General features: G+C 41.4%; 1 protein-coding gene across 3 annotated transcripts in view; it reads left to right on the top strand.

Annotated features, from left to right (window-relative positions):
• wdhd1 (WD repeat and HMG-box DNA binding protein 1) overlaps window positions 1-11,164 on the top strand; it is a 62,140-nt gene extending 50,976 nt beyond the window's left edge. For 2 of the 3 annotated variants that reach the window (XM_055640443.1, XM_055640442.1), the window contains 5 exons: window positions 2,184-2,227; window positions 4,126-4,299; window positions 7,324-7,448; window positions 8,144-8,282; window positions 10,863-11,164. In XM_055640443.1, the coding sequence (XP_055496418.1) occupies window positions 2,184-2,227; window positions 4,126-4,299; window positions 7,324-7,448; window positions 8,144-8,282; window positions 10,863-11,069 (689 nt within the window). In that variant the 3' untranslated portion in view covers window positions 11,070-11,164. The remainder of the gene's footprint in view (window positions 1-2,183; window positions 2,228-4,125; window positions 4,300-7,323; window positions 7,449-8,143; window positions 8,283-10,862) is intronic. The other variant, XM_055640444.1, reaches the window with a different exon arrangement.
• The last annotated feature ends 9,590 nt before the right edge of the window (window positions 11,165-20,754 follow it).

The following is a 20,754-nucleotide window of genomic DNA, read 5'->3' as shown; positions in this document are numbered from 1 at the left end:
GCTAGGTCAGGATTGAACCTGGTTCTCTGGTGCTGTGAGACAATGGCCCTACTTTGCACCTGTCCTTTTATGATAAGGAAGTCTGGCATGCAGGTGGCAGCACTATTCATTTGAATGGGACAGGTTGAGAAAAGCAAGTGCTTAAGTAATTGTACTGTTGTTAAAAATGCACTTATAATGTTTTTGATTATATGATAGTACCTTAATGTATTTTCATTTTACAATATTTTTTTTAATCTTAAATGTATTTGAATAGTTTTTAAATATTTGACTTTTTGAAAGTGGTGAGACAGGTATGGTGAAGGAGACATTTGTCATGTTTACCTTTATTTGGAAAGATATTGAGTACAAAAGTTGGGACATCGGGTACAGCTGTGCAAATCATTGGTGAGACCACAATTGGAGTACTGTGTACTGGAGTACTTTGTGCCATTCTGGTTGCCCAGCTATAGGAAGGATGTCATTTAAGTTGGAAAGGGTGCAGAAAAGATTCATGAGGATGTTATGTGGACTTCTTGGGAAAGGTTGGATAGGCTGAGACATTTTTCTTTGTGGAGTGTAGGAAGCTGAGGCGTGACCCTATTGAGATATACAAGATCGTGATATGCACCAAATGTAGGCCAGTCGGCCATCTTAGTCGACATGGACAAGGTGGGCCAAAGGGTCTTTTTCTGTGCTGTATAACTCTATGACACTGAGACAATTTAATAACTCTTCAAAAGCAAAACGTTATCAAAATCTGCCGGGGCAAAGACTTAGCGGTACATCAACTGAGGCCACAGGGCCATATGAAGCCCTTCCTACTATTCTGAAACGGGAGGCCAAATTTGATTGGACATACTCGTTCATATCGGGTTAGAATGTGAATTTGTGCAATAGTGCGAGTCCCCTAATTGGGACATACATCACAAATATAATGAGTACAGGTTGAACACTGATTTTCCGGTAACTGATGATTCCCCCATCTATAATCGGGACAAAATTACAAGATGGCATTGTGAACTTAATGGTGAATGGAATGACCTGCCGATCCTTCCATGGCTCCCACTGCTTAGAGCCCCACCTTCCAACCCCACTCCCGACTCAAAGTGCACCGGCAAGCCCCTCTCACCTGCTGCTGTTTCTTGCTGCCGATGCTGACTTTATCCGCTACCCGTTCGACCACCGCTGCCTGTTTCCCCTGTCGCTCTGTCCTGTCAGCCTCTTACCCACTCCCACCCACCCCTTCACAGCCACAGCTGCTTCCTCCTTCTTCCCTGGAAACGACACAAAGTGCTGGAGTGACCCAACCATCAATAACGGCCACAACTCCCTCCACTATGGTCCGTTATAAAGGTTGACTGTAAACGGACCTTAGTGGTGTCCGTTATTGCCGATGACTGCAGATGGTTAATAAACAAAATGACACAAAATGCTGGAGTGATTCAACGTTTTAGGATCTCTGGAGAACATGGATAGGTGACATCAGGACCCTTTCTCAGACCGATTCAGCCGACTGAGTGATCCCGGCACTTTGTGTCGTTTCACTTGAGGTCACCATGATGCTCCTCTCTCGCCTGCTGTCGCTTCCAAGGTTAAGTTTGTTGGCATCTCTGGGGAAGGAGATGGCGGTGTTGGTAGGGGGCAGGAGAAGAGGCCGTCTGGACAGAGTGATAGGAAGTAGGCAGCGGTGGTCGAGTGGGTAGTGGATAAAGCGGCCACCGACAGCAAGAAACAGCAGCAGGTGCGAGGTTCTTGCAAGTCGGAAGTGGGGTTGGAAGCCGGGGCTCTAAACGGCCAGGGAGACAGGGGGAGCTGAGGATGGGTTGGCAGGTCATGCCATTCACATTCAGTTTAAATTTTACATTTGTTTTTTATGTTTTTGGCACCTCATGGTGCTTTAGAGACACGGGAGGGGTATCATTAGCAGGCCAGGAGCGTATAGTCCATTTCATTATCTCATGATCTCTGTTGATACTGAAAAAATTGATAATCCTGGAACCGATGGTGTCGGAAAATCAGTGTTCAACCTGTACTTTTGATTCTGGGTTATTTCCTTTTAAATGTTGCCTGTAACTGGACGATCACATCAGGCACAAAGTGATACAAATTTTAATCTACCATGGAGCTATATTTTCTTCATGAGTAAAACTGGAAAACCATAAATTTTTATTATATTAACTTGATATCCCTTTTGTTAACAGTAGCTATTTCGAACAATATTCTTGCACATGGCAATCCCTTTAAGGTAAGAGATTGTTGTACATAACCTCAAGATTTAGTGGTTATCTAGCATCCCTTCTCTTTCAGCATTTGAATATAGATGGAAAAGAACAGAGATAAATAGATTGTCATTTGGTACTGTAATATTTTATTAATGACATGCCACAATTTTACCTCTTTGGAAATGAAGAGAATTTTTTTTGTGAACTCTCATTCAAGAAGAGTAAAAGTAGTGAAGCATCTATTGGTGGTATTTTAGTATAGGACCATAAAGTGGTAATAAATGGAGTTTGTGTACTGATAAATTATTATGTTGCATATCTTTCTACCTATCATTTGTGTTCAAATTCTAAGTGAGCTGCATCTCAAATGCAACAAGCTGAAACCATTGGGAATATATCACTGCATAACTTGAGTAATGGTAAAAGAAATGCTGGATTTCATGTTGAAATAAAACTCTGAAATTAAAAAGTAAATTGTGTGATTCTGTGTAAGTTCTTGGGAAGGATGTGTTGGAAATAAACCTTCATTACAATCATGATTAATTTTGTTGAATGTATATGTAGAATTGTGTTAATGTAATAATCAAATGGAGATGAAATGTGCAAACCAAACCACACTTCTGCAGTATTGAACATTCTGTACAGTGTCAAGAAAATTGCTGAACATTATCTGGGATGTTTCATTAGCAGAGAGGGTACAATTACCTGGATGAGATGATTGATGACAAAAAAAGAAAATTGTCATAAGTTAAGATGGAGTTAATTTAATGACGTGACAGAAAAGTTGCTGGTCGTTGTGATGCCCAGAAGAAATGCCCAGTGATATTAAATTAAATCACCAAAATAACCAAAAGGCAGAAACTGAGCTCAAATGTTAAATGGGATTGAAAAAGATGTGCTATTGTTTATGGATTAAATAAGGACTTTCAAAATAATTAAAAGTCAACAAAAATCTTACAAAAGTGAGAAGTACAGACATGAGAAGTTTTCAGGTGGGTTCCATGAATTTGAGGATTGGGGTGATCATGATCAATTTCCAAAATTAAATTGTGATGCAGGTATAAATAACAAGGGTAAAAGCATTCTAGAGACTACCTTAGAGTTGCAAATATTAAGCTGTAAATTTTTGTGTAAGGCGGATTTCTATATAAAAAATCTACCTGTCACGCAAAAGTACAATCTTCTGATGAAACTGTTACCTTATGGCTTGCAGCACAAGCTGCTGTACCATCTTAACTATTCTGATCTACATAATTGTGCAAAATGATCAATGCGTGATTTAATTATGTCACCTCAGTATTCATTACCTTCTCGCCACATCTGAATTTGCGCCTTTTTCACTCTTCTTGCATTCCTCTTTCACTCACTTCCATTTTATCTTTACCTTTTCCCCACACATCACTAGCCTCCAATATCTTTTTCTCTCTCCGGTCAATATTTACTCTCATTTCTATCCTTCCTGTTGGCTATCTCCATCTCCCCTATTTTTAAACCACCACCTCTCTTCTCAATCTCCTCATTTTTATGATTATTACCAGTTGTATTTCTTCCCTTGCTCTTGGATCTTGCTCATCATGATTACTGTACCTCTTTACCGTTTGATGTCACGTCATCCTGTGCTAATGTAAAAAATGTACACATTAAGCTAATTACTAATTTATTAGGCTGGAATTATGTATAGAACTATAAAATACTGTTTATTTAAGAACGTTTATGCAAGAATTGTTAACACAATAATACAGCGAATTAGACTTTTTAAACAAGTGGCCAAGTATTCTTTTGCTGCTGGCATCTACTGTGGTAAACATAAAGTATCAATTGTATTATCCTTTTGATTTCCATCATCTAAACAGTCATATCTATCAAATGCTTTATTTTGACAATTTATTTAAACCTAAACCTCTGTATTCCCCTTCACAAGGTGACATCTGGTGATATATCCCTTGGATTACCTGGAGCTCAAACTCGCAGTACCAAGATTCTAGACAGCATGGTGAAATCCAATAAGAGATTGACAAGTAACAACACTCAAACTGCAAATAAGGACAAATCGCTGGTCCTGAAGCCTCTGCAATCAAAGCCAAAGGCGAAAAAGGTGCTAACCTACCTATTGAAGATTTACTTTGGAATCCAGAATTATATAACCATATAACAATTACAGCACGGAAACAGGCCATCTCAGCCCTACAAGTCCGTGCCGAACAATTATTTTCCCTTAGTCCCACCTGCCTGCACTCATACCATAACCCTCCATTCCCTTCTCATCCATATGCCTATCCAATTTATTTTTAAATGATACCAACGAACCTGCCTCCACCACTTCCACGGGAAGCTCATTCCACACCGCTACCACTCTCTGAGTACAGAAGTTCCCCCTCATGTTACTCCTAAACTTCTGTCCCTTAATTCTGAAGTCATGTCCTCTTGTTTGAATCTTCCCTATTCTCAAAGGGAAAAGCTTGTCCATCATCAACTCTGTCTATCCCTCTCATCATTTTAAAGACCTCTATCAAGTTCCCCCTTTAACCTTCTGCGCTCCAAAGAATAAAGACCTAACTTATTCAACCATTCTCTGTAACTTAGTTGTTGAAACCCAGGCAACATTCTAGTAAATCTCCTCTGTATTCTCTCTATTTTGTTGACATCCTTCCTATAATTGGGTGACCAAAATTGTACACCATACTCCAGATTTGGTCTCACCAATGCCTTGTACAATTTTAACATTACATCCCAGCTTCAATACTCAATGCTCTGATTTATAAAGGCTAGCATACCAAAAGCTTTCTTTACCACCCTATCTACATGAGATTCCACCTTCAAGGAACTATGCACGGTTATTCCCAGATCCCTCTGTTCAACTGCATTCTTCAATTCCCTACCATTTACCATGTACGTCCTATTTTGATTTGTCCTGCCAAGGTGTAGCACCTCACATTTATCAGCATATTTGGTACTTCCTCTGGTGGATCAGTTGAGTACATTACCCAATCTGGGACTAAAGTAGAGATACAGGGACAAGGAACTGCAGATGCTGTAAGCTTGAGCAAAACAAAATATGCCAGAGAAATTCAGTTAGTCGGGCAGCTTATGTGCAGATAATGGATAGACAATATTTTGGGTCAGGGCCTCTCTACTGATAGGAGTGGGGGTGGGGGGGGGGGGGGGGGGGGGGGTGCAGATGCAGAAAAAACGTTCCCGATATTGGGAGAGTCCAGAACCAGGGGGTCACAGTTTAGGAATAAGGAGGAGGCCATTTAGGACTGAGATGAGGAAAAACTTTTTCACCATAGAGTTGCGAATCTGTGGAATTCTCTACCACAGAAGGCAGTGGGGCCCAATTCACTGGATGTTTTCAAGAGAGGGATTTAGATTTAGCTCTTAGGGCTAAGGGAATCAAGGGATATGGGGACAAAGCCAGAACAGGGTACTGGTTCCAATCTTGACAGTCGCCGTTCCACTTCTCGTTTTTTCAGCGAGTGCCGCAAGCTTGACACTCGCCGGCAGTCCGCTGAAAAATCGCCTAAACAGCCTGTCCCACTTTCACAACCTAATTCACGACCTCTGCCGAGTTTGCCCTTGACTCATACTCGCAGCATGATTGTCACAAGGTTGTAGGTAGATTGTAGGAGGCAGTGATGCTAGTCGTAGGTACTCGTGGCATCAAGTTGGTCGGGACGTTTTTTCAACATGATGATAAATGTCCACGAGTAAAAAAGGTTGTGAATTAGGTCATGAAAGTGGGACAGACCCTTAAGTGTGACAGAGCCTTTAGGCTAACTGGTCTATAATTCCCTGTTTTCTATCTCCCTTCTTTCTTAAAAAGTGGAGTTGCATTGGCTATCCTCCAGAGTCGAGAGAACATTGGAAAATGGTCATCGATGCATCCACAATTTCTAGGGCCACCTCCTTGAGTACTCTGGGATGCAAACCATCAGGCCTTGGGGATTTATCTGCCTTTAGTCCCAACAGTTTACCAAACACCATTTTCTGACTAATGCGGATTCCCTTCAGTTCCTCCCTCCCACTAGATCCTTGGTCCCCTAGTATTTCCGGGAGATTGTTTGTGTCTTCCTTAGTGAAGACAGAACCAAAGTACTTGTTTAACTGTTCTGCCATTTCCTTGTTTCCCATTATAAATTCACCTTTCCCTGACTGTAAGGGACTTACATTTTTCTTCACTAATCTTTTCCTTTTTACATACCTATAGAAACTTTTACAAAAGTGATTAATTTTCATTAATATGTACAGTAATGAGATCATAACTATTATTGCTGTCCTCTGCGCACTTTGTTAGGAGCTTCCCCTCCGAGAATCAGAGAACATCTCTGGATTATACAGATGTTTTTCTAGGGCAGGAATGAATCTGACAATGTTATCCATATTGTTGGAAAAGAGTGAAATTCAGCATCTCTGTTTGGATGTGAATTATGGCCAGGACCTAATGTTTGTTCGGCATTCTTGCAATAAGTACCAGAGTGAAATTCCAAACAAAACATTTGCCTCTCGGTCTGAAGAATCGTCTCGACCTGAAACGTCACCTATTCCTTTTCTTCAGAGATGCTGCCTGACCTGCTGAGTTACTCCGGCATCTCGTGTTTTATTGTCATATGTCCCAGACGGGACAATGAAATTCTTACTTGCTGCAGCACAACAGAATATGTGAATATGTAAACATTGTATATAACGGGGGGAAAAAAGAAAAAAGTTCAATAAATACCAAATATAGTGCAAATAACAAATAATAATAGTCTTTTGCAGTTCAGAGTTCATACTGTAAACCTGCATCTGCAATTCCTTCCCACACACTAAAACATTTCAGCACCTACACATCAACAAGTAAAGGATGCAAAGCAAGTATTTCTAATTTTGTTTGAGATGTAACCAAAATGTTTTGCTGAATATTATAAATCAATGTTGTAGCCACTTGGCTTGCACATCTATTGCATTGAGATTAAAAGAAAATGAAAGTATGGTATTTGGTCGCATACATTAAAATTAGATTTTTTTAATTGTCCTATAAGGAGATAATTTCATTGTCTTGGTTTGTGCAATCAGACTGCATTGCGTCAGTGCTGTGAATCTAATTCAGCATCTATTGTTAATGTTCTTTTTTACCAAGACCCAAGCTACACTCTTCCAATCAACCATCCCCAAGTCCAGCAGTACAATTTCAGACGGTAAATGTATCGAGGACAAGCCTGCACAAACAGTTATCCCAGACAACAAAGCTACAGACGACAAAAAGTGAGTGTATTGTAACAATACAGGCAAAGGAAAAACACTAGATAATCATTAAAATTATTGAAAATTTAAATGTTTGTGTTGTGACCATTTTCTTTTTTCAAATTTTCCAAATATTCTGGAAATGTGATTTAAATGATTACAGCACTACTAGATAGTTACCACGCACACTTTGGAATTGAATTTTAGACCATAGAACAGTAGCACAGGAACCGGACTTTTGGACCACAACGGCTGCACTGAAAATGATGCCATGTTTAACAAATCTAATTTGCCTACATGTGATCCGTATCCCTGCATATCCTAAAAGCCTCTTAAACACCACTACCATATCTGCTTCCACCACCACAACTGGCAGCACGTTTCGAGGCACCCATCATCCTTATGTAAAAAATAAATTGCCCCACACATTTTCTTTGAAATTTGCCCCTCTCATCTGAAAGCTGTGCTCTCTAGTTCTTTGGCATTTCCACCCTGGGGGGAAATGGTTCTGACTGTCTACCCTATCTATGCTCTTCATAATTTTATATACTTCTATCAGGTCTCTCCTCAATCTCCAGCGCTCCAGAGAAAATAAGTTTAGATTTATTTTCAATGTTAGTACCAACTATATTTCCTCACCTAATGGACTCAGTCTAAAAGTGGGGAAATTTGGCTTTGGCACAGAAATCATTAAAAAAAAAAAAAATGTCTTAAAGGTCAAAGAAGACTGGTTTCCAACTCTGGTTGGAGGAAAGCCGAGATGATATTATTGCTGAGAGCCCAGATTTGACCGAAGAAGAAATAATTAAGGAAGGAATGAACCGATTCCGCATTCTGTCAGTTGAGGACAGAAAGGTATGAAACCCTACCCTGGAATTTAGCTTTTAATACACCAATTTTGATTATTTTTGTAATTGATTTGATAATTTGGAAACATTGCAATTGAAGTCTGAATACTTAAACTTAATAGCCTAAAAAGTCCACTTCCAGGTGAAAGTATACTCTTGGGCAAATAATTTGTAATTATTCCTTTGAATTGTCTTCTCTTTTGCCTTTAGAGTTCAGTATTTAATTTGTTTAGATTCTCACCTTGGATTGCTTTGTTAGTGCTAAAGAAAAACGATGACTATATTGGAATTATGGTTGAATATATTATATGCTTTAATATTTTAAACACAAACCTGACGTGTAAATTTTAAGTTTTAGATCTTTATTAACGGGGAAAAAATGATTCTGTATAGATTCACTGAGTTGCATCGACCATGCTGATATTTCTTGAATACTCTTGATGAGCAAGAAATGGTGTTGTTGCTTCCGCTGTTTGATTTCAAGAGTTAAGAATGTTGATTTATCAAATGCACCGGAAATGAACCAGAGCAGTGAAAGTCTAAGCTGCAATTTTATTTTGATTTCACTACTCGCTGTCTGTTAAACAAAATGTAACTGAGTTGGTTTGAAATGAGTGTTGCTGAGGAACCGTTTCCAGGTTTATTTGTTAATATTGATTTTGTTTCTGTGTGAGCGGATGACTGTTGTTTAAACAGATTGCACTTGTGTAATTGACAGATAAAATTGAAGAGTGAGAACGGAATTTTATGAAAGGTCTTGCAGAAATCTTGTGCTGTCATTTAAAATCGATATGGAGCGATCAGTCTTAGCCAGAGAGTGGGATTTGCTTTTTGGGAACAGGTGGAACATTTGGATGGCTCAACCTCTTACTATTTAATTTTTTTATGTTCTCTCTTATAAATAGTGTCGTGCCACACTCACAACTTTTGTGTGTTCAATCAATTGCAAATCTATCATGCGAAGAGAGTAGGGGAGAAAAGGGAGAGTGTGTGAAGGCGCTCAGAGTTGAATGATAGGTGTCCTGGGTGCTTGCCAAGCAGGCCAAAATGGCATGGCTTTTAGGTTGCCCGGCGGGACTTCAGGTCGCCATTGGCACCCGGGCAACTGTTAATTTCGAGCCCTGGTTAGACATTTAATAACTTCGGAAATATAGGTGCAATTGCGACGTGAGGATGTTTATCGCCTCGACGGGAAAAATGTGAGTAGGATGTTTGAGTAGGATCCCACATCCTGCAAACCTCACACTGAATCATCTTACCGGTCGGTCATGTCTTCCCCCACGTCTCGTCCTCTCAAACTTTTGCCGTAATCTCCTCAGCCTCCTCGCCGAAGACTCTCGAGCCAAAGACTCGCACTTGCTGCCGCTCCTGAGCCGACCTCCTTGAAAGGTATGCTTTCAAGCTGTAGCTGGTCCCGTCTGGTTTTTAAAACAACCGTCGTTAACGCTCTCAGCAAATCCCCGCTCTCCTTCACCTGCTGCCGCTCCTGAGCTGACCTCCTTGAAAGGTATCCTTTTCAACAAGGATCTCTCTGTACTTTGCTCCGTTCATCTTTCCCTCGATCCTGAATAGTCTCCCAGTTCCTGCCGCTGAAAAACATCCCCACAGCATGATGCTGCCACCAGCATGCTTCATCAATAGGTATGGTATTGGCCAGGTGATGAGCGGTGCCTGGTTTCCTCCAGACGTGACGCTTGACATTCAGGCCAAAGAATCTTGGTTTCATCAGGCCAGAGAATCTTGTTTCTCATGCCTTTTGGCAAACTCCAAGTGAGCTGTCATGATTGGTGGAGTGCTGCAGATATAGTTGTCCTTCTGGAAGTTTCTCCCATCTCCACAGACGAACTATGGAGCTCTGTCAGAGGGACCATCGGGTTCTTGGTCACCTCCCTGACCAAGGCCCTTCTCCCCCAATTGTTCAGTTTGGCCGGGCAGCCAGCTCTATGAAGAGTTCTGGTGGTTCCAAAGTTCTTCCATTTAAGAATGACAGAGGCCACTGTGCTCTTCGGGACCTGCAATGTTGCAGAAATTGTTTTATACCCTTCCCCAGATCTGTCTATCGACACAATCCTGTTTTTGAGAATTCCTTCATCTTTGAGCTTGGTTTTGGCTCTGACATACATCAACTGTGGGACCTTATATAGACAGGTGTGTGCCTTTCCAAATCGTGTACAATCAATTTAATTTACCACTGGTGGACTCCAATCAAGTTGTAGAAACATCTCAAGGAAATCAATGATGAACCTAAGTTCAATTTTGAATGTCATTGCAAAGGTTCTGAATACTTATGTAAATGTGATATTTCAGTTATTTCTTTTTAATTACTTTGCAAAAATTTCTAAACATTTTTTCGCTTCTTCATTCTGGGATATTGATGATAAAAAAAAAGTATTCCATTTTAAAATATGGCTGTGACGTAACATAATGTGGAAAAAGTGAAGGGGTCTGAATACTTTCTGAAAGAACTGTAGAGGTTTCTCAAGAGCTCGCCTTGTTATAATAAATGTTTGTTGAGGTGAACTCTCAGCACTGAGAACTAGGCAAATTCCAACATCAACAGTGATCATGCAATGCTTTTATTTTCCAGACCTGGACAGAGAGAGCTAAAGTTGCAACCAATGCCATGCCTGCTGCGGAAGATAAAAAACGCAAGCGCACAGAAGACCTGGGTGCGGATGAGCTGGAAGACAAAAAGGAAAATTCGGAAGCAACTGAAGTTGTAGCCAAAAAGCAGAAACCAGGAGACCTATCTGCTAATTCAAGATTGTCTGCCTTTGCTTTCAAAAAAGACTGACAAAGCTGCAAATTGTTTCAATTTGAACTGAACCTTATGGAATATTATTTTTACATGACACATTAAAAGATCGTATTAAAACAGTTTGGACAAGACTTGAATTGCAAAATGTTCCTGATATTGGACTTGGTTGCTTTGGGGAGATGTATTGTCGATAATTTTATTGCGTTCACAATTAACCATACACATTGTATTCAGTTCATCCCTTGCAGCAGGTTCTGTTATTCAGCCAAGTGATGCTCCGCTCAAAAATAGGCAGTTTTTAAAGAGATGTGGAAGAGTTGATTTGGCTGATAATGGAGAGGACCTGCAACTGGTTATCCACCTATATTTAATTACTAAAATAGTGTGCAATAGCGAATGTGACAATGTGTGGAAGGATATATCTGAGTTCATCAAATTAATTTTCACTGCAACTACTTTTTTTTTGTATAAGAAGGAACTGCAGATGCTGGAAAATCGAAGGTAGACAACAATGCTGGAGAAACTCAGCGGGAGAGGCAGCATCTATGGAGCAAAGGAAATAGGCAACGTTTCGGGTCTAAACCCTTCTTCAGACCCAAACTACTAAAGAAGGGGTTTGACCCGAAACGTTGCCTATTTCCTTCGCTCCATAGATGCTGCCTCACCCGCTGAGTTTCTCCAGCATTTTTGTCTATCTACTTTTTTTTGTACATGTGCCCTGATGAAGATCATTGCATTAGAAACGTATATTTACTTAAGAAATTAGTTGTGAGCAACACAGCAGTAAATTTTAGATAATGCATGACTCCAAACTACTGCATTGTATGCTTTGAATACTACTTTTCATAAGTTATTCAGCTTGTTTGGCACTTGTTAGTAAACTGTCCGATTAGATCTAGTTACTAATCATCCATTACTTGCAAATAAATGTAGGCCAGAACTATGACGGAGTTATGTGGTTTTACATTTTTAATGTATTGTAAAACTGGGATTTCCAATTGGAAAACTGGAATTTTGCTAGGTATTGCCGCAAAACTGAACTCCATAGTTTCAGACATTGTAAAAGATTGCCAAATGTATTCTTTACTGTTTTTATAAATGTGAACAGGCATTTTTCAAAAGTATGTATATTTGAGGAGAGGAAAAGAAATATTTTCAAGAAACTGCATACCGTAGTGGTATCGAATTTGAGCTCTAGGGATCATGACATTGTATTGCACCAGCCCTTTGTTAAAGCACTGATATTTAGGGGGTTCCATGCCTTTTATAGGATAGGTATAGGCTGTCCCACTGGAGCACAATGGTCTTCGTCTCACATAAGGTCTCTTTACAAAGGAAGGCCTTTTGTCTGCGATCTTGTCATTCGGAGATAGAAACATAGAAAATAGGTGCAGGAGGAGGCCATTCGGCCCTTCGAGCCAGCACCGCCATTCATTGTGATCATGGCTGATCGTCTCCTATCAATAACCCGTGCCTGCCTTCTCCCCATATCCCTTGACTCCACTAGCCCCTAAAGCTCCATCTAACTCTCTCTTAAATCCACCCAGTGACTTGGCCTCCACTGCCCTCTGTGGCAGGGAATTCCATAAATTCACAACTCTCTGGTGAAAAAGTTTTTTCTCACCTCAGTCTTAAATGACCTCCCCTTTATTCTAAGACTGTGGCCCCTGTTTCTGGACTCACCCAACATTGGGAACATTTTTCCTGCATCTAGCTTGTCCAGTCCTTTTATAATTGTATATATTTCTACAAGATATCCCCTCATCCTTCTAAACTCCAGTGAATACATGCCTAGTCTTTTCAATCTTTCCTCATATGACAGTCCCGCCATCCCAGGGATCAATCTCGTGAACCTACGCTGCACTGCCTCATCACAAGGATGTCCTTCCTCAAATTAGGAGACCAAAACTGTACACAATACTCCAGATGTGGTCTCACCAGAGCCCTATAGAACTGCAGAAGAACCTCTTTACTCCTATACTGAAATCCTCTTGTTATGAAGGCCAACATTCCATTAGCTTTCTTCATTGCCTGCTGTACCTGCACGCCAACGTCCAGTGACTGGTGTACCTCCCCCTACCTAACCTAACCCCATTGAGATAATAATCTGCCCCTTGTTTTTGCTGCCAAAGTGGATAACCTCACATTTATATATATTTATATCTGCATCTGCCCACTCACTCAACCTGTCCAGGTCGCCCTGCAACCTCCTAACATCCTCTTCACAGTTCACACTGCCGTCCAGCTTTGTGTCATCCGGAAACTTGCTAGTGTTGCTCCTAATTCCCTCTTCCAAATCATTAATATATATGGTAAACAGTTGCGGCCCCAACACCGAGCCTTGCAGCACTCCACTCGCCACTGCCTGTCATTCTGAAAAGGACCCGTTCACTCCTACTCTTTGCTTCCGGTCTGCCAACCAATTTTCTATCCATATCAACACCCTACCCCCAATACCATGTGCTCTAATGTTAGTCACTAGTCTCCCGTGCGGGACCTTATCAAATGCTTTCTGAAAGTCTAGATACACTACATCCACTGGCACCCCTTCATCCATTTTACTTGTCACATCCTCAAAATATTCCAGAAGATTAGTCAAGCATGATTTCCCTTCCTGCAGCCACGTCTCAGTCATCCCCACAATGTCATATCTACCAACCTCTGGGCCTCAAGCACATCTACTTCTTATACTTTGCTCATTCATACACAATACTTTTAATTCCTTACGCATCTCACCTTTCACATCGATCCCTATTACACTTGGCCATACTCTCCTATCCCTTTGTGAGCTACCTTTCCCCTTAATTCTGGGGTCATTAACCATCCCTTTACTCTTTTTCCCTTGAACTCCGTCCTCAACTATCCCATTTGACACCCCACCCCCTTTATTCAGTTTAAAACCACCCGTGTAGCAGTGGCAAACCTGCCTGCCAGAATGCTGGTTCCCCCACCTGTTAAGATGCAATCCGTCCCAAACTGGCTGCCTGATACACTATGTATGGTTCTATCAGGCAGCCAGTTTGCAGCAGGAACAGGAGAGAATGGGGCAAAATTGTTCGGGAGGGAGCTGGGGAAGTATTGTACTGAAAATTATAAGAGGTTTGGGGGTTTTTTTGGGGAGTGGAATATTTTGGAAAGGATGAGTTATCAGAAGACTTTCAAATGGGGTTAGCATGTTCAAACAGGGAAATGATCAGCTGGAGTGATTACGGATAAGTAAAATTTATGGCATCAGGTAGCAGATGGCCTGACAGAATTTATGTGAGGGAGTGTTTTGTCTGGTTTGTAGTTGGACATCCTAATTTGTGGCATACACTAATTCAGCTGCAGTGAGATTACTGTGTTTCTGCTCACATGTCAAAGGCCTGGGGTGATAGTAATTGAGTGCAGAGGAGATTTATACAAATGCTCCAGGAAGCTGGTGAATAAATGCTGTGAGAAACTACTTACCAGGCTTGTTTTGTTTGCAATAAAGGACTGGGAGAGATTTAATCAAGGTGTGTAAAATTGCGAGGCTTAAACATGGTGAGTAGGTAGGAGATACTTCATTTGGAAAACAATTTGTTAACTCGGCAAATGGAAACAATGCCAGAAGATTCGGCCTGTACAGCAGCATCGGTGGAGGGAGAATGGTGTTAACAATTCAGGTTGACGCAAAGCATTAACTCAAATAGATTGAAGCAAAAGAGTAAGAATATTTCCATGGATAGAGCAGAGGAGATCTGGAATTCACAGCCTAAAGTGATGGTGATGTCAGAAACATTCATCCAATTTCTGGAGGTGCTTGAAGAGCAGTGGGCCAAGAAATGTGGGGGTAGCCTAACAGCTCTGTTTTTGTCAGGAATGGGCCAAATGGCAGCCTCTCTTGAGTTCTTCAATATTTTCTTTGGAATGCATTCACCGCCAGCAAGGATTAGCTGTCTGTCAAAAAGGTGATGTATTAAAACTCAGTAAATGGTAAATATATTTTCTTGCCTTGGATAGAAAGTTCTAAGAATTGAAGAGTTAGTACATGTTTCCCCTCCTTGTATGTTTTTATGATGCTTGGTAATGTCTGATATGATTTCCAGTAATAATTGTTTATGTATTTACAACCATGCAGACTTAAAATTGAATGGGTGCAAATGTGCACAAGAGGCCATTTGGTCCATCAAGGCAGTTTTGGCTCCTTGTGCAGCAGCGTCATCAGAGTTCGGAACAGGAGCGCGGCTTTGAGCAGCAAGTTTGTGGATTGGCTACAGCAAGGGAATCCCAGGTTAGTTACAGCGCGGGAACTTTAAAAAGCCCGCCCAGGTACAGGTTTGAACACTTAAGTAAGTCGGAAGTCGGAACATGAGCGGCAGCTTTGAGCAGCAAGTCCCTGGATTGGCTAGAACATCCAGATTGGCAAGGTGCAGCGGAGTGGCCTATTGGGAGTGGCTGAAGTGCTGTGGAAAAATTGCAAATGCTTTTTTTCAATGCTTTAATACAAAATGCTTTTATTTAAACAAACACAAATACAGAGTAGTAACAAATCAAGACTGCTAATGGCAGTTTGCAATCAAACAGTTATCAAATAAAAATATTGCCAACTTTATCTACAATACACTCGACTCCCTGCAGGTGACACAAACCTGGCACTGAGGATCAGCAGGGAAGAGCAACATCAGGCAGAGCCATAGTGGTAGGTGACTATAGTTAGGGGTACGGACAGGAGATTCTGCAACAGTAGTTTAGACTCCAGGATGGTTTCCTGCCTCCCTGGTGCCAGGGTCCAGGACGTCCTTGAATGGCTGTATGACATCCTCAACGGGTGGGGGAGGAGTTGCAGCCGGAAGTCATTGTGCATGTTAGCACAAATTATATAGGTAGGGATAGGACATGGGCTAATCAGGGATAATCAACATGGTTTTGTACAGGGGAGGTTTGTGTCTCATGAATCTGTGTTTTGAGGATATGACCAAAAAGGTCGATGAAGACAGAGCTGTCGATGTTGTATACATGGATTTCAGTCAGACATTTGACAAGCTTCCGCATGGTAGGCTGCTGTGGAAAGGTAGAACCCATGGGATTCGAGGAGAGATAGCTAATTGGATAGAAAATTGACTTCATGGAAAGGAATTTTGCATTTGTTGGCTGGAAGGTTGCATTTTGGACTGGAGGCCTGTGACTAGTGATGTGCTTCAGAGTTCAGTGCTGGGCCCATGATTGTTTGTCATCACTAGCACTGATTTGGATGAGAATGTACATGGCATGATTAGCGAGTTTGTAAATGACACCAAAGTGCCTGGTATTGGAGATAGTGCAGATGGTTGTCAAAAAATGCAGCAGGATCTTGATTGTTTGGGCAGGTGGGCTGAGGAATGGTTGATGGAATTTAATACAGAGAGATGTAAGGCGTTGCATTTTGGGAGCACTAACGTTGGCAGGACCGACGCAGTGAATGGTAGAGAACTTGGGGAGTGTTGTAGAACAGAGGGATCTAGGAGTACAGGTACATAGTTTGTTGAAAGTGGCCTCGCAGGTTGTCAGAAATGTTTTTGGCACATTGGCTTTCATCAGGCAGAGTAATGAGTATAGAATTATGTTGCAGTTGTACAAGACGTTGGTGAGGCCACGTTTAGAGTAGCGTGTTCGGTCTTGGAAACCATGTTATAGGAAAGATGGTGTCAAGCTAAAAAGGGTGCAGAGAAGATTTACGAGGATGTTGCCAGGACTTTAAGATCTGAGCAATAAGGAGAGGTTGAGCAGGCTAGGACTCTATTCCTTGGTGCGCAGGAAAATGAATGGTGATCTTACAGAGGAGTATAACATCATGAGGAATAAATCGAGTAGACGCACAGAGTCTCTTTCCCAAAGTAGGGGAATCGGGAACCAGAGGACATAGGGAAGGAAGAGGGGGGGGGGAGAAGGTAGATTTAATGGGAACCTGAGGGGTAACTTTTTCACACAAAGGGTGGCGGGTGTATGGAACAAACTGCTGGAGGAGGTAGTTGAGGCAGGTACTCTTGCAACATTTAAGAAGCCATTGGACGGGTTTAGAGGGATTTGGGCCAAACACTGGCAGGTAGGATTAGTGTAGATGGGACATGTTGGCCGGTGTGGGCAAGTTGTGCAGCAGGGCCTGTTTCCATGCTGTAAGACTATGACTCTAGTGTCAATTTACCTTCCTGTTTTTTCCATGGCTCTGCAAGCTTTCTTCTCTCAAACACCAATTTCCGTTTGAAAGCACTGACTTGATTTAGTTTTCACCACTCCAATAGCAGTGAATTCCAGATTGTAACTGGGTGGAATAATGTTTTTTCCTCTTATTCTCTTTTACATTTTGGCCAAGATTAAATCTGTGACTCCTCATCCTCAAACCACATGCCAGTGCCAACTGCTTCCTTGTATTTTACCATTTGAAACTATTCATGAAGATATCCATCTCCAATGCTCCTCTCAAACTCTCTTCATCTCCCTTCAAACATTTGCTTGAAACAGCACTCAATGGCTTCAATTGGGACAAAGCCTGGCAAGTAGTAGTTTTTTTGCCAGGCTTTGTACCGCCCCTTCTCCCCCCCCCCCCCCCCCCCCCCTCTCACTACAATCGGTCTGAGAAAGCCAACCCAAAATATCACCACTCCAAGTTCTCCAGTGATGCTGCCTGACCTGCTGAGTTGTTCCAACATTTATGTTTCTTTTTGTAAACCAGCATCTGCAGTTCCTTGTTTCTCCATTTAGATTAATGCTATTTTATTCATATTGTCTCCTCATCTTTCTGGACTTTATACAAACTGGTAGAATAATATAGAATAGTACAGCACAGGAACTGGCCATCCGGCCCACAATGCCTGCGCTGAACTTGGTGCCTGGTTGAACTAATATCTGCCTGCACATGATCCATATCGCTCCACTTCCTCCATATCCATGTGCCTATCTAAAAGCCCCTTAAATGCCACCCCTGGCAAAGCGTTCCAGACACCAACCTCTATGTACAAAAAAACTGCCCCATACATCCCCTTTAAACTTTATCCCTCTCAATTTAAAGCCATACCCTCCAGTCTTTGACAAAAGTGTTCTGACTATCTACCCCATCTATACCTCACATAATTTTATTTACTTCTAACAGATCTCCACTCAGCCCCGTGGCTCCAGAGAAAACGATCCAAGTTTGTCCAATAAATCTGTATCTTTTTGCAATCTATTACATTGCTGCTTAATCCACATTTAAATTAGATTCCTCTTCAGATATGCACATCTTACCTTTTGCATCCATGTCTCAAGTCATTTATACATTTAAAAATGTAGTGGCCAAAGACCTGAGACCCAGGAAACACTAGGTGGACACAAAATGCTGGAGTAACTCAGTGGGACAGGCAGCATCTCTGGAGAGAAGGAATGGGTGACATTTCAGGTCGAGACCCTTCTTCAGACTTTTTTTCGGGTCGAGACCCTTCTTCGGCCGTCTATAAACATCCACTTTGGGGAAAGGAGCCGTTTACTATTATCCTCTAAATTCAGCCTTTAAGGCAATTCGTCAGAGCAAAACACAAAGCACTGAAGGAACACAGCAAGTCAGTTAGCATCTGGAAAGGAAATAGACAGGTGCCATTTTTGGTCGGACCCATGTTTCTCCAGCACTTTGTGTTTTGCTCAAGATTCCCTCGTCTGCAATCTTGTGTGGTCATTTATTATGTTTGCTGCTGTTGATGATTCAATTTCCGTTCCTGTGATCCAACAGCAGGTTTCTTCATCTTCAAAACTAGGAAATTGGGTAATAGTTCTTCTTGAAAAATAGGAACCAAAAGACTAACTATTTTTACTTAGGAATACTTCTCTGAATATAGTAAAAATTGTAATTATACCCACTTTTATAGCTTTGGCAGATTATTCCAGATATGGACTACCCAATGAGAGGGGAAAAATTTCTGATAAGTTCCCTTTAAATCTCCCCCCCCCCCCTCGCCTTAAGTCTACGCCTTCTAATTTTAGATTCCTCTACCCTGGGTAAAATAATATATTTTTAGAATCCATCAGTTTGAAATGGGGAAATTGGAAAAAAAAAATTATCAGTGTGGAAATGTAAAATTCTGGAATACATAGGCTTGATGTGAAAGGGAGGAATTTTCCCCAAGCACAAATTATTTGCTGATACAAATTTTGTTAGGTTCCTCCCCTCCTCTAGAGTGGGGTGGAGGGTGGGGGGGTGATGATATTTGTCCTTAGTGAGTATGAAACCAAAGTATGCCTTTCATCGTTCTGCGCTCTCTTTATTCCCAGTTACAATTTCCTCCTGATCTCCTAGTGGCAGCATGCTGTAAGGTTGCAAATTCATTTGCTCTCTTAACTTTTAACTTCCACTGACCACTCTTTCAATGTTACTGGTGTCTATTTGACTTCAAGACTCTGTCTAACTGTTCATAAAGTGTTGATAACACTTTTACACGCCTTAATCGTGAAAAGGATGGAGACAAGAAGGAAAGGAGGTTCCCCAAAGAAGGAACTGGGGAAAGCTACAAGCCACAGCTGCAGCTTCTGATTCCAGTATCATAGAAGCAATATCGAAAATGAACGATGAATTGAAAAATGAGCTGAAAAATGAAATGAAAACAAGATTTGGCAGTTTGGAAGAAATGGTGAAAGGAGTTTCGACCAAATTGAAGGAAGTCCAAGGGAAACTGTCTTTGTTACAAGATGAACTTCGTGAACAAAAGGATCAAATTGATATCTTGCGCACACTGGGACGGGAGAGAGATTTGAAGATCGAAACCAATTTCCTCCTATTTCTGATGGTTGGAGGACCTAAATTTATTTTTGTTTTCCGTGATCCATCTCTGACACTTCCCTTTTTGTTCAGGGTCTCTCTGTCTGCCATTCGGAAGATAGTCCAATCATTAATACTGTTTACAAGCCCACAAACTCCCACAGCTGCTTTGTCTGTACATCATCTCCTATAATGATGCCATTCCTTTAACTATATTTTTCCCCTGTTGCGTTAGTTCCAACAATAAGGCCTTCTGCTCTGGAACATCTGAAATGTCCTCCTTCCGGAAATATGGCTTCCTACTGACAAAGTGAATGAGATTCTCGAAGGCACTTCTGTTTTTCAGCACGCCTGTTCTCACCCATTCTCTGCCAGAGCAGAACAAGGATGGAATTTCCCTCATACTCTCCTTCACCCCATTCTACACATAATCTGTCCCAATTTCCATCAACTGCAAATGATCCCACCACCAGTCATATCTTCCTCTGTCCTCCCCTTTCTACATTTTGTAGGGTTCACTCATTGAATAACTCATTGGTCTGTCCTTCCATCCTCTTTCCATGCCATTGCAGGAGAGAAAACACCTGTCCATTCATCTCTTCCCTTCCCACCATCCAGGCACCCGCACAAGTATCCCAGGCAAAGCAACAATTCTGTTGCATTCCTAATCTCTAGTGCAACATTGCAGTTCACAATGTGGCTTCCATCACATCGGTTAAACCCAGACCCATATTGAGAGATCGGTTTGCGGAGCACCCACCCTCAGTCTGAAGGAGTGATCCTGAGCTTCCCTGCCATTTTATATCTCAAGAGTCAAGAGTGTGGTCCAGATAAAACAATGAAATTCTTACTTGCTGCAGCACAGCAGAATATGTAAACATAGTACACTGTAAACAATATGATAAACAAGAGAGGGAAAAAAATCATTCCGATATGGCTGTCTAACTGCGGCTTCCCCCACTATCATAGTGAGGCCAACCCTGCACTGGTAAAAAG

The sequence above is a fragment of the Leucoraja erinacea genome, chromosome 9 (assembly GCF_028641065.1).
Source record: "Leucoraja erinacea ecotype New England chromosome 9, Leri_hhj_1, whole genome shotgun sequence".
NCBI classification, from domain to species: Eukaryota; Metazoa; Chordata; class Chondrichthyes; order Rajiformes; family Rajidae; genus Leucoraja; species Leucoraja erinaceus.
The sequence above is the reverse complement of the archived record's forward strand: the minus strand, read 5'-3'. Positions and strand labels throughout refer to the sequence as shown.